We start from the raw sequence: 14,741 nt of genomic DNA, 5'->3' as shown, positions 1-14,741 counted from the left end.
GTAAGATGGGTAAGAATACGATGACATCAAAGGTGGCTGCAGTTCTCTACATGGTGATTATCACCGAAGATGGAGCCCTGTCAACAACAGAACTGGCAGGACTCAGTAATCAACTGTAAGCTTTTAGTTCAGGGATAAAAATAGTTTATGATGACTTCAAGAGTTCTTGCTTGGTGAACTGATTAATGTATTGATAGGAAAAAGAGGAAGTGAGAAAGATTTAATAAATATCATCATATAAATGAAGTTTGGGAAATTCTGATATGATGGGTCTATGGGTTTATCCAGTTAGATCACTATAGTGAAGAATTTAATATGTGGATTTTATGTAAGAGGAAAGACTTATCCTCAGTTCAGTTCAGTCTCTCAGTAGTATCTGTCTCTTTGAGACTGCAGGGATTCCAGCACACCAGGCTTCCCTGTCCTTCACCAACTCCCGGAACCTACTCAAACTCATGTCCATCGTGTCGGTGATGCCATCCAACCGTCTCATCCTCTGTCGTCCCCTTCTCCTACTGCCTTAAATCTTTCCCAACATCAAGGTCTTTTCCAATGAGTGGGTTCTTCCCATTAGGTGGCCAAAGTATTGGAGCTTCAGCTTCAGTCCTTCCAATGAATATTCAGGACTGATTTCTTTCAGGATGGACTGGTTGGATCTCCTTGCAGTCCAAGGGATTCTCAAGAGTCTTCTCCAACACCACAGGTCAAAGCATCAATTCTTCGGTGCTCAGCTTTCTTTATAGTCCAACTCTCACATCCATACATGACTACTGGAAAAACCATAGCTTTGACTGGATGGACCTTTGCTGGCAAAGTAATGTCTCTGCTTTTTAATATGCTGTCCAGGTTGGTCATAAACTTCATGGCTTCAGTCACCATCTGCAGTGATTTTGGGAGCCCCCCAAAATAAAGACTGTCACTGTTTCCATTGTTTCCCCATCTATTTGCCACTAGGTGATGGGATCAGATGCCATTGATCTTCATTTTCTAAATGTAAACAACTTAACTTTTAAAAGATTAGCATCAACTCAACAGAAGAGACCTTTCCCAAGATGATTTTATTGCCTTCATCTCTCGTAAAAATACACTCCTTCATGTTTTCTTTCAACTTTTACCAAATTTACTTTGCCTCCTCAGCTTAAAAATAGTGAACCTTGGATGCAGTAAAAGGTTACCTTTTGCAGTCCTAAATCTTTATAGTTGAAGAACGAAAGGACCTGAGGTAGACTAGTTTACACCAAGGTATGAGGAGTTGGTGTATTACCTTTTCCAAAGATAATTGCTTTCTTAAAGAAGGAGACTTTTTAATAAATATTTATTCATTTATTTGGCTGTGTCAGGTCTCAGTTGTGGCACATGGGTTTAGTTGCCCCACGACATGTGGGATCTTAGTTCCTTGACCACGGATCGAACTCATGTCCCCTGCATTGCAAGGCACATTCTTAACCACTGGACCACCAGGAAGGTCTCTTAAAGAAGAAGACTCTTAACCCAAGGTTGAAACTATCTGAGAGTTAAATGTGAAACCCTCTGGCATGTGTGTGGACAGACATTTTCAGAGAGTGATTATTGGTATCCCTAACACCGATCATGAACATGGATGCAGCAGTTCTACAGGGATTCTGTTTACTGTATTCTTTACTTCTAATACTCTTAAGTCAGTCCTTGTATTTTATGTACATCTAAAACATTTGTGTCTAATTGTTCACTTAAATTGAAAAGAGCTGAAACTATAGCTTTACTAGGAGCACATGTTCTGAATTTATTTTATTGAAAAGTTATGGTTAAGATAGCAAAAAAAAGAGACATTTTTCATCCACTTCTGCTCTAAAAAGTTCAACCTAAGGTTACAATGTCAAGAAGCAGAAATATCTTGGAAGAAAGCGGGAGGCAATCAGAATTCTAAATCATAATATTTGAAGACAAAAAGGAGGATAAGGAATGGCAACTTACCAGAGAAGAGAAACTGCATGTTGGGGAGGGGTTGCAGAGGGCATTGGTGGAAGTGCCTTGCAGAATCCTGAAAAACCTCAGGAAGTGGAAGTACAAGTTGCTTGAAAAGCAGGAGTGAGAGGGGAACCGAAAACAGAAAGCTGCTTTGAAAAATCCGTAGAAGGACCCATGCGATCCCCAGCCCTGCTCCCCTTCCAGCCAGCAGTCACGGAGCTGCCCCTCCTCACCCTGCGCTGAACCAGACAGGATTCTTTCTGCTGAGGGTAGGCATGGGTTTCCACAGGAAAGCAGGGGAGTGCTGCACCCTGAGTCTTGAGGCTCCCTTATCCTCATCCCCCACCTCCAGCTCCCTGCACCAGGCTTACATTCTCTGGGCAGGATCTGAAGATGCTGACACTTGGCAGGTCCCCGTGAAAAAGCTACCTAAATCCCCCTACTGTGAAGCCTGTCAGTTACTAGCCCCACCCCACACAGAGACCTTTCCATGAACTTTTTTATAACCACTGTGTTAAATATGAACACAGAGTCACAGGGATCAGTAAATTTTTATGGAAAGCTCCCAGAATTGAGAAATCATTGAGACCAAAAGCACCCAAACCACGGAGAAAGTAGGAATTCAGGGAAATAGAGAAAATGTAGCAAATGACAGTAAACTTAGATGTCCGTCAGCAGACGAATGGATAAGGAGGTTGTGTACATATACACAATATCAGGGCTTCCCTGATAGCTCTATTGGTAAAGAATCCGCCTGTAATGCAGGAGACCCCAGTTTGATTCCTGGATTGGGAAGATCCACTGGAGAAGGGATAGGCTGCCCACTCCAGTATTCTTGGGCTTCCCTTGTGGCTCAGCTGGTAAAGAATCCACCTGCAATGTGGGAGACCCCAGTTTGATTCCTGGGTTGGGAAGATCCCCTGGAGAAGGGAAAGGCTACCCACTCCTGTATTCTGGCCTGGAGAATTCCATGGGCTCTATAGTCCATGGGGTCACAAAGAGTCGGACACAACTGAGTGACTTTCATTTACTTACTTATACACAATGGAATATTACTCAGCTATAAAAAGGAACACATTTGAGTCAGTTCTAATGAGGTGGATGAAACTGGAGTCTATTATACAGAGCGAAGTACTTCAGAAAGAGAAATATCAATACTGTATATTAACACATACATATGGAATTTAGAAAGACAGTAATGATGATCCTATATGCAAGGCAGCAAAAGAGACACAGAAGTAAAGAACAGGCTTTTGGACTCTGTGGGAGAAGGTGAGGGTGGGATGATTTGAGAGAGTAGCATTGAAACATGTATATTACCATATGTGAAATAGATGACCAGTGCAGGTTCGCTGCATGAAACAGGGCACTCAAAACCAGAGGGATGGGGTCGGGAGGGAGGTGAGTGGGGGATTCAGGATGGGGGGACATGTGCACCCGTGGCTGATTCATGTCGATGTATGGCACAAACCATCATAATATTGCAAACTAATTTTTTAAAAAGATAAAACACTAAAATCATTATCTTCAGAGAAGTAAGAGGATATTGCGTCCATTAAACAAGGATACCATGCCATTAAGAAGCAATTAAAGAATATGGAAAAACTCATAGAAATATACACACATGGGTGGGTAGATGAATGGATAGATAGGTAGGTAGATAGATAACATAGATATTGGAAGAAAAAAGAAACCTGCACGAAATTCAACAAAATTAATCCATGAACATGCTGTTAATAGGAGTTTTAGAAAGAGAAAAGAACACACTAGGGAGAATGTTATCAAATAAATCAAGAAAATTTGAAAGCTACCATTCCGGGTCCATGTGTGTGTGTGAAGTCGCTTCAGTCGTATCTGACTCTGCAACCCTAGGGACCGTAGCCTGCCAGGCTCCTCTGTCCATGGGATTCTCCAGACAACAATACTGGAATGGGTTGCTATTTCCTACTCCAGGGGATTTTCCCCCCCAGAGATGGAACCAGCATCTCTTAAGTCTCCTGCATTGGTAGGCAGGCACTTTACCACTAGACCACCTGGGAAGCCCATTCTGGTCCAGCAGATGCCTAAAAAGGACTCACACCAAAGCTATCACTGTTAAATTTAAGCAGACCAGGAATAAAGCGAAGATCTTAAAATCTTCCAGAGAATTTTTTTTAAAAAGACTACGTATAAAGAACACAAAATCAGAGTGGCATCAGACCTTTCAAAAGCAGTGCTGGAAACTAGCAGGCAGGAGAGCAAGGGCTTTCAAAATTCAGACAGAAAATAATTTCGAATCTAGGAATGTGTGTCAAGCTAAACTATCAATCAAATGTGAAAGATTATAGAGACGTTTTCTTAGCCGTGCTCAAAAAATATTTACTTTCCATACATTCTTCCTAAGGAAGCCACGGGAGACTGCTTTACTGAAAGAAGGTACTAAACCAAGAAGGTTGAAGACAAGGATACAGGAAACTGCGTACCCCACACTGGAGAAAGAACAAGGAAGCTGCAGCATGAAAGTGAAGGGAGGGCTCAGGGTAACAGCTGTGAGGCAGACCCAGAGGGCAAGAACAGACTAGAGGCAGAAGATGAGGGTTCCAGAAAGAGTTCTGGGCGAGGAAAACAGAACTAACACATTTTCTGGGAGGTTTGGACTTTTAGAACATTTTATTGAGAGACATTTTATAGAAATGTTGGAGAGTTTGAAAAGACTTAGTTTGATATTCAGAGAAATTAAGCAAATAAGGGAAAGACAAAAAGACACTGAAAGACACAAAGCCCAAGAAAAGAACTGCCATCATAGTACAGTGTTTGGCTTAGTATGAATAATATTTATTTTGTCATAATGGCTGAGAATACTGAACATGGATGTAACGTGCACTGGAGTTAGGGGAGAAGAAATATAAATGAGCTAAAATTCTCATCTGCTAAAATAGATTAATAGATAACAATCTAAAATTGATCAGTAAAGACATAACACACACCTTATTTAGAAATATGGAGAGAAGTTCTAGACAAAAATAGCTAAAATTGCTTAAAGTGGACAAGATACAGAGGGGGGTAAAAAAAAAACTGCTTCCTTTTTTTTAACTTTTAGATTTGTATATAATACCTTGATTAAAATAAAATTGGTTTTGTTTGTAAGTGGAAACCCAGTTTATGTGTTTATGTCACTGATGAAACCATTTAGGAAGTTTAATCCTTTGGCAGCCGCCTTTTCTGTTTGCTTTCAAGTTGTGTTAAGAATGTATGCTGCCTATCAACAGTGGGTTTGATTGCTCTTTTAGATAACACTTGTTATCTGGGCTGTGATTCGCATTGGACCAAATGGCTGTGACAGCATGGAGTTTCATGAAAGTGGTCTGCTTCGATTTAAACAAGTATCTGACATGGGAGTTATACATCCTCTTTATAAGAGCACAGTAGGAGGAAGGCGAAATGAAAATTTAGTCATCACTGGCAACAATCAGCCTGTAAGTAACCATATTATTTGAGAAACATTAGTGAAAAATTCTTTGTAAAAACCTCAAGTTGATTGTTTGAAATGGATATTTTCCTTTAGAGAAAATTCATAATTATATTTGATAATACTGGTCTTGTAATCTATTAATATTCAGTACTTTCTTAATATTCTAGGTTTTGTTTATGGTAACATTTTCTGGGATAGATACAATTACTATGAGAATGCATACTCTTTTCTCCTCCATATGAAGAAACCATTTTATAAAGCACCTTCGGCCCACCCTCGCCTTCCCCCACTGTGTCCAATACGACATTGTAAAGCAGTTATCCTCCAGTTAAAAATAAATTTTAAAAATCATCACCTTCCCAGGTTAGAATAACCTCTACTCCCTGGTTGTCTGGTAGGGAATACGTCCATCTAGTCAGTGGCAACCCCGTCTGGTAGGGAATACATCCATCTAGTCAGTGGCAACCCCTGCCGAATGGCTAATATAACTGGCCAGAACCTGAAGGAAGCCTCCTTACTGGCCCTGCCCATCTTAGCTCTGGGTCCCTGTGCTCGGCAGCCATCTGTTTTTTGCCAAGCATTACAGCACATAAGCCTGTAAGCCCTCATTTGAAAGAACTCTTCTCCCAAGTGGGTGGAGGGAGTCAGAGAGAGGCAGTGAAAATTACTTGAAGTTAAAAGTCTGTTATTGTAGAGTTTTTGATAATGCTCTTGATGAATTTTGGATGCAGCCTTTTTCAAAAACATATTCATGATGAAGTGTTTTTCTGAAGATTGTTTTTCAGCAAGGGACAACAAAGCTCAGTGTGGAAAAGAACAAAACTTCTATTACAAGTGACATTGGCATGCAGTTTTTCGACCCAAGGACTCAAAATATCTTATTCAGCACAGACTATGAAACTCATGAGTTTCATTTGCCAAGTGGAGTGAAAAGTCTGAATGTTCAAAAAGCATCTACTGAAAGGGTATGGTTTATTTACTTTGCTTTATTCATGGAAGAGAATTACTGTCTAGAGTTACAAAGTGTGTATGGGGAGGAGGCAGTTTTACTGATACAGTGCTGTGAAAGAATTAACTCCAAAATAGTGGAAAAGATTGGTTCTACATTTGTCATCAACTGGTTTGTGTGATCATTATCAAATCATCTCTCTTTACATCTATAAAATATGAATGAAAACACTTGCCTTTCACATTTTTTCATTGAAACTTCTACTCTTCTATCCCTAATAACAATTCTCACTTTAATTTAGAAATTCTTCATCACTAGTTTCTTTTTAATTTTCAGATTACTAGCAATGCTACTAGTGACCTAAATATAAAAGTCGGTGGGCGTGCCACTGTCCGTGGAAATGAAGGCGTGTTCATTATGGGCAAAACCATTCAGTTCCACATGGGTGGTAATGTGGAGTTAAAGGCTGTGAGTATTTTTTGAATTTAAGTGAATTGCTAGATTCTTGGGTATATAAACCCATGTTTGGAAAGTGTAGTTATGAAAAATGATAGTGTATTTGTATTTTTTTGACATGGAAAGATGTTCACAATAGATTATGAAGTGGAAGTAAGTTGTAAAACAATGTGTGAAATACCTTGTTTTTATTTTTTCAGATTATATGTATGTTTATAAAAACCTGGAAGGTTATGCCAAAATGTCAACAGTGGTTAGTTATGGGCAGCAGGGTAACAGATGATTTTTATTTTATTTCTGCTTGCCTGTTACTTTCTAAAAAAAAGTTTTTTTGCATAATGATGCCTGTATTATTTTAAAAGGCAAGCAAACAAACAAAAAAAAACTTCTTAAAGAATATCAAAATAACTATCCATGCCCTGAAGTTGATGGGGTTTTTTCAGTTAAAGATATTTCATATCCCTTCCTGGGTTTTGTATCTTTTATGTGATGTAAAAATCAATTCAGTTCAGTTCAGTCACTCAGTCGTGTCCGACTCTTTGCAGCCCCATGAATTGCAGCACGCCAGGCCTCCCTGTCCATCACCATCTCCCGGAGTTCACTCAAACTCACATCCATCAAGTCGGTGATGCCATCCAGCCATCTCATCCTCTGTCGTCCCCTTTTTCTCCTGCCCCCAATCCCTCCCAGCATCAGAGTCTTTCCAGTGAGTCAACTCTTCGCATGAGGTGGCCAAAGTACTGGAGTTTCAGCTTTAGCATCATTCCTTCCAAACAACACCCAGGGCTAATCTCCTTTAGAATGGACTGGTTGGATCTCCTTGCAGTCAAAGGGACTCTCAAGAGTCTTCTCCAACACCACAGTTCAAAAGCATCAATTCTTCGGCGCTCAGCTTTCTTCACAGTCCAACTCTCACATCCATACATGACCAGTGGAAAAACCATAGCCTTGACTAAACGGACCTTTGTTGGCAAAGTAATGTGTCTGCTTTTCAATATGCTATCTAGGTTGGTCATAACTTTTCTTCCAAGAAGTAAGCGTCTTTTAAATTCATGGCTGCAGTCACCATCTGCAGTGATTTTGGAGCCCAAAAAGATAAAGTCTGACATTGTTTCCACTGTTTCCCCATCTATTTGCCATGAAGTGATGGGACCAGATGTCACGATCTTTGTTTTCTGAATGTTGAGCTTTAAGCCAACTTTTTCACTCTCCTCTTTCACTTTCATCAAGAGGCTTTTTAGTTCCTTTTCACTTTCTGCCATAAGAGTGGTGTCATCTGCATATTTGGGGTTATTGATATTTCTCCCAGCAATCTTGACTCCAGCTTGTGCTATACTTCCATTAAAAAAACTGCTTTACAAATTTAAAGAAAGTAAAATTATATGACCACAAGATGGCAGCATTGGAACAAAATTTGAAAATTCCATGTACTATCTCAATTTCATGTACTATTTCTGAAAGAAAATGGAATACCAGACCACCTGACCTGCCTCCTGAGAAATTTGTGTGCAGGTCAGGAAGCAACATTTAGAACTGGACATGGAACAACAGACTGGTTCCAAATAGGAAAAGGAGTACGTCAAGGCTGTATATTGTCCCCCTGCTTATTTAACTTATACACAGAGTACATCATGAGAAACGCTGGGCTGGATAAAGCACAAGCTGGAATCAAGATTGCCGGGAGAAATAATAATAACCTCAGATATGCAGACAACACTACCCTATGGAAGAAAGCAAAGAAGAACTAAATCTTGATGAAAGCGAAAGAAGAGAGTGAAAAAGTCGGCTTAAAACTCAACATTCAGAAAACTAAGATCATGGCATCCGGTCCTATCACTTCATAGCAAGTAGATGGTGAAACAGTGGCAGACTTTATTTTGGGGGCTTCAAAATCACTGCAGATGGTGACTGCAGCCATGAAATTAAAAGACATTTGCTCCTTGGAAGGAAAGTTATGACCAGCCTAGACAGCATATTAAAAAGCAGAGACATTACTTTACCGACAAAGGTCCGTCTAGTCAAGGCTATGGTTTTCCCATAGTCATGTATAGATGTGAGAGTTGGACTGTGAAGAAAGCTGAGCACCGAAGAATTGATGCCTTTGAACTGTGGTGTTGGAGAAGACTCTTGAGGGTCCCTTGGACTGCAAGGAGATCCAACCAGTCCATCCTAAAGGAAATCAGCCCTGAGTATTCATTGGAAGGACTGATGTTGAAGCTGAAACTCTAATACTTTGGTCACCTGATGTGAAGAACTGACTCATTTGAAAAGACCCTGATGCTGGGAAAGTTTGAGGGCAGGAGGAGGAGGGGACGACAGAGGATGAGATGGTTGGAGGGCATTACCGACTCGATGGACATGAGTTTGAGTAAGCTCCGGGAGTTGGTGATGGACAGGGAGGCCTGACGTGCTGCAGTCCATGGGGTCGCAAAGAGTTGGACACGATTGAGCAGCTGAACAACAACAACATCACTAACATAGTCAATTAACGATTTCCATCACTTCATAATCAACTTTCTCTCATTGATTTAAGCACCCTCTATAAGCTGATGACTCACCTTTGGAACTTCTTCTTTCTCCCCTGAACTAAGATTCATATATCCAACTGCCTTCCCACCTCTCCACTTCAGTGTCTAATAGGCATCTCAAACGCAGCACATCTAAAAGTCTGCATATCCTGCCTCCCTCCCCAAACATGTATTTCTCTCAGTGTTCCCATCTTGTTAAATGGTGCCCATTGGTTCATCAGCAGAGCCTTCGGGCTCTACCTTCAGAAGATGTACAGAGCCTGGCTGATGCTCGCCACCTCCTCCACCTCCACCACCATGGTGCAGACCACCATCATTTCCTGCCTGCACTGGCAAAACAGCCTCCTCTTTCACTCCTGTATGCAGTTCTCTATAAAAACAGCCAGAGAAATCCTTTTTAAAAGATCATGTCACTTCTCTATTCAGAACCCTCCAAATGTCTTCCCGTCTGATTGGGAATAAAATCCAAAGTCCATTCCCTGGCCCCATGTGTCTTGCCCCTGGTTATTTCTGTGACTCACCTCCTTCAGCCACACCGGCCTCCTGTCTGTTCCTGGAACACAAGTCCCACGTGCATATTGTTCTTTCCTTTGCCCGGTCACCCACATGCCCTGCTCCCTCATGTCACCCAGTTTCCACCAGACTGTGACCTTATCAGAGAGGCCTTCCCTGACCTTCCTCAGTAACGTAGAACCCCACCTGGTCACTCTCTCTCTACTTATCCTGACTTGCTCTTCTCAGATGATGTTCGTTTTACCTCTTAAGATGTTTATTGTCTGCCCCTCCCCAGTAAAACATCAATGTATGAGGACTTGAACTTTGCCGGTCTGTTGACTGCTATGTACTCAACACCAAGAATAGTGTCTGACACATAGGAGACATTTAAAAATAATCATTGAATGAAGGAAAAGAAGAAAAGGGAAGAAGGGAGAGAGAGGAGTTCCAAAAAAGAAAGAGTCTGCAATACAGTAGTGCTCCTGGGACAGTGGGCTGGAAGAAGAGAACTTCCAGGCAGTCTTCTTTGAGTATCTGGTCTTCAAAATTATATGGCTTGAATCTTCATTTATGGTGTTTCCAAAAATAATTGGAAAGTAAGATTACTTTTCTCTAAGAGAAAAACATTTTCTAGTTTTTCTTTTTCTGTTCATTGTCAGAAACGTATCAATCAGAAACTTAGTTAAAATTCTCTTTCTGCTGCTGCTGCTGCTAAGTCGCTTCAGTCGTGTCCGACTCTGTGCAACCCCGTAGACGGCAGCCCACCAGGCTCCCCTGTCCCTGGGATTCTCCAGGCAAGAACACTGGAGTGGGTTGCCATTTCCTTCTCCAATGCATGAAAGTGAAAAGTGAAAGTGAAGTCGCTCAGTCGTGTCCGACTCCTAGCGACCCCATGGACTGCAGCCTACCAGGCTCCTCCATCCATGGGATTTTCCAGGCAAGAGTACTGGAGTGGGGTGCCATTGCCTTCTCCAAAACTCTCCTAAGTAGTAGCAAATGAAAATGATCTGAGACTTGATCAGTGTAAGTCTTATGTGCACTTAGGAATTTTGATATAATTTTTAGGTAACTGAGAAATAAATTGTGTTAAGTGTATAAACACACCTTATGAACAGTTACTAAGAGGTCACTAGTCGAATTTCGATTGGTTTGGGAATTTTTTTTTTGTTATTTTGGTCCTGACTTTATCTTACCACCTTCTATTCTTGCTCATATTCCAGTGAGTTTATTGTTTTTGTTCTGTCCCTTCTTGTGGGTGTAAATAAACCGTATGATTTTTCTCCTGATAGGAAAACAGCATCATCCTGAACGGAACTGTGATGGTCAGCACGAATCGCCTCCCAAGTTCTTCCAGCGGAGACCAGTTTGGTGGTGATGACTGGGTGCGTTACAAACTCTGTATGTGCGCTGACGGAACGCTCTTCAGAGTGCAGGTGACGGGTCAGAACATGGGCTGCCAGACCTCAGACAACCCCTGTGGAGACCTGTACTAGAAGAACCCAAGAGCACATCAATAGATTCATATTGTGACTTGACTTTTTATTTTTTTAAGACTAGGCATGCATATCATGTTTTTACAGAGTTTGTGATAACTCATAATTATTTTATCTGCAGTGCACTGCTGCATCTATTATGTAGTCTCCCTGTTTAAAATAGTCTCAGAGAGCCTAAATTCTAATACATTTCATTGAGTTGCACTGATCTTCAATTTACAGTTCTCTAAAATTATTGAGAGAAATGAATATAATCAAAATTAATCTTTAAAGAAGTATTCTTAAAATGCCACTGTTCCTGTCTAAAGGATAAAGGGATGAAGCAACTGTTTAGACTCACTATAAGTAACTTTTGGTAACTAATGGGGATAGACCCACTTACAATACTTAAAGGTACACCATCAATAAATACTACATGTTCTGTCTTTTGGCTTCTAAGAGGAAAGACAGATTTTTAGTGCATTACTTTCAACTATATCCTCACATACAAGTGAGGTCACTAAAGAGCTTCACATATGGGAGATAGTAAGGAACTAAAGGTCCGTCTCGTCACAGCTATGGTTTTTCCAGTAGTCATGTATGGATGTGAGAGTTGGGCTATAAAGTTGAGTGCTGAAGAATTGATGCTTTTGAACTGTGGTGTTGGAGAAGACTCTTGAGAGTCCCTTGGACTGCAAGGAGATCCAACCAGTCCATCCTAAAGGAGATCAGTCCTGGGTGTACATTGGAAGGACTGATGTTAAAGCTGAAACTCCAATACTTTGGCCACCTGATGCGAAGAGCTAACTCATTTGAAAAGACCTTGATGCTGGGAAAGATTGAAGGCGGGAGGAGAAGGGGACGACAGAGGATGAGATGGATGGAGGGCATCACCGACTCAATGGACATGAGTTTGAGTAAACTCTGGGAATTGGTGATGGACAGGGAGGCCTGGCATGCTGCAGTCCATGGGGTCACAAAGAGTTGGACACAACTGAGTGACTGAACTGAACTGAACTGATGGTTCCTTAGATTTGCACTAGGATGAAAATACTCTAAGAGAATGTTCACTCATTAAATATTGATTTACTCGTTAAATACTGTGTTCGCAATGTGGTAGAAATGAAAGGAAAGCACCATCTCAGCTTTAACTAGTAAATGATGACAGCTGTCACTTACGGAGCATCTTACACTGCTAGGCGTTGTCCTAAGCATTGCACGTGTAACGTCTAGTTCTCACTACAGACTGTAAGCAGACGGTATCCCAGTTGACCCATTTAGGAAACTGAGGATTAGAGAAGTTAAGAAACTTGCCTGAGGAAAGAGCAGAGTTGGGATTGGAATTCAGATGTGATTCAAACCTAGATAGACCTGTTTCTAAATACCACATTCTTTTTATCACTATCTGTACTGAATTTTTAGGTATTTAAAACTCTAGAAAAGATGAACAGAGGCTAATTCAGACTTACCTATGCAGATAAGAATCAAAACAGTTGTGCTACTCTAGATAAAAGAAAATCAATCTCATGTCAAATAACTGGCCAGTCAATATCAGATTTCAAAGTTTCTTAAGCCAGTTCCAAAATATTATACTATAGAGAGGTCATAGTTGTGGGTTACCCCCATTCCCCAACTGGGGTGCCTGACTGGGTAAAGGGGTTGCCAAGATATGTATACCTCAGCCTTCCAGGTGGCACATTGGGAGACGGGAAGGTCATGTCCCAGGCGAGCCCTGCTGGCCAGAGATGGCTGGTGAGTTTACCCCAGCGAGCCAGACACATATTAACCTTTTTAATATGTGCCAAACCTTGAGAAGAGTCAGGAAGCACTGGACTAAAGGGCACTAATGCAGGAAGTAATACAAGTAATTTTTATGTCAGATGAGAATTGATCTTTGCTTCTAACATCAGCACCCATTGTAATGATTTACAACCCTCAAGGCTGTTGATTTTTAATGTGTTTCATACTTAACTTAAAAGGAATTCTGGTATTATTAACACACATGCAACATCAGGAAGAGAGACTTCAAAGTAGTGTGCCGTAAAGTAGGCAGCAGAGATAAACCATAATCCCCATTTTGCATTTAAATATAACAATACTCTGTCCTTGACACTTTGAACTATATAGATGAGAAAATCAATACAAAAAATAATTTGCATTCAGTATTGTCACAGTCTGTCTGATAGAAAAACCAAACCACAAAACAGTAGAGACTGACTTGCCTATTACTGAGTACAGTTTTTAAGTGAAGAAAAAAAGAGAGGAAGTGAAATTTATGACCTGTGGGTATTGTTAGTTGTAGTGATATTCAAAACCCATATGAATGATACTCAGAAAAAATCCATTGGAATTTTCATTCAGCTGCTCAGTATATTTGTAAATTTTACATTCATTACATGTCTGCTTTATTTAGATTTGCTTTGCAGTTTTGTTTAGATAAATATTTTTACAAAAACCGCAAAACACTGTTACAAAGTATTATTCATTGAATGTAATTCATGAAACAATCTATTTTTACTTCCCTGAGAAATAACTTGTTTTTGATACATTTCCATAAAGTGCTTTGGACATGAGAGAATATTTTGATGTTTTTATAGAACTGATTGTTAAGGTAACAGGTATAGTATTTTAGGACACTTTACAGGTAGCTTTTGCTTCTTCATCGAAACATAGTCCTGGAAAATTCCCTGGGAAGCAGAACAAGAACAAACCATCCATTTTGTGTAACAGTAAAGCCTCAGCTACTCATTCTCACCATCAGATGGTATTTTTCTATAAGCTGAATTCTTAACTTTGCCTCTTCTGCTGATTCCTCCCCTCCATCAAGCACTGATACGACAGGCAACAGACTTAGGGTGAGTAGAGGACAAAGACAGGATCCCAGGAAAATGGGGCAGACCCACGCTTGTTTAAATAACTACTCTCCTTTAGAGATAGATGACAGTGACAAGGGGGACAAATGAAAGCAAGGTACTTTAGAGGCTGTGTAATGGGCAGGTAGGAAGAGTGCAAACAGCACACAGTAGGGACTGTCTATGTGTTGTCTGTAATATCTAAAAATATACTTGTGTTCTTTTTGCATTATGAAAAAAACAAATGGTGTTTGATAGTTTTGAATGAACAGTGAAAGTTCTACCTAGTTTTGAGTGAGTTCTTTAAAAGAATGAGGATGTTACGGTGCTAAACTTGACAAAAAAAGAGACCACTGAAATGCTGATAATTTTAGTAACCTTTTTTCAAAGCATTGAGGGGGCAAAGATTACAAATTATGCCATATAAAAATAAACATACATCTGTTTTGAGTTACTAATTTGACTTTCAGTTGATTCAGTTTGTAATAACTGTTAATGACCTCTATTTACAATAAAGATTCTATAAAATTGTTTGCTGCTGATTGTTTAATTGTTAAAATATTGGCAGGTTTCTACTCACTCCTATAAACA

At 40.3% G+C, this 14,741-nt stretch overlaps 1 protein-coding gene across 1 annotated transcript in view; it reads left to right on the top strand.

Annotated features, from left to right (window-relative positions):
* Nucleotides 1-14,681, top strand: part of SGCB (sarcoglycan beta) — a 28,892-nt gene extending 14,211 nt beyond the window's left edge. The window contains exons 3-6 of the mRNA XM_061420142.1: nt 5,217-5,402; nt 6,172-6,363; nt 6,684-6,815; nt 11,116-14,681. Of these exons, the coding sequence (XP_061276126.1) occupies nt 5,217-5,402; nt 6,172-6,363; nt 6,684-6,815; nt 11,116-11,319 (714 nt within the window). The 3' untranslated portion in view covers nt 11,320-14,681. The remainder of the gene's footprint in view (nt 1-5,216; nt 5,403-6,171; nt 6,364-6,683; nt 6,816-11,115) is intronic.
* Nucleotides 14,682-14,741: the final 60 nt, after the last annotated feature.

This window comes from Bos javanicus, chromosome 6, assembly GCF_032452875.1.
Source record: "Bos javanicus breed banteng chromosome 6, ARS-OSU_banteng_1.0, whole genome shotgun sequence".
NCBI lineage: Eukaryota > Metazoa > Chordata > Mammalia > Artiodactyla > Bovidae > Bos > Bos javanicus.
The sequence above is the reverse complement of the archived record's forward strand: the minus strand, read 5'-3'. Positions and strand labels throughout refer to the sequence as shown.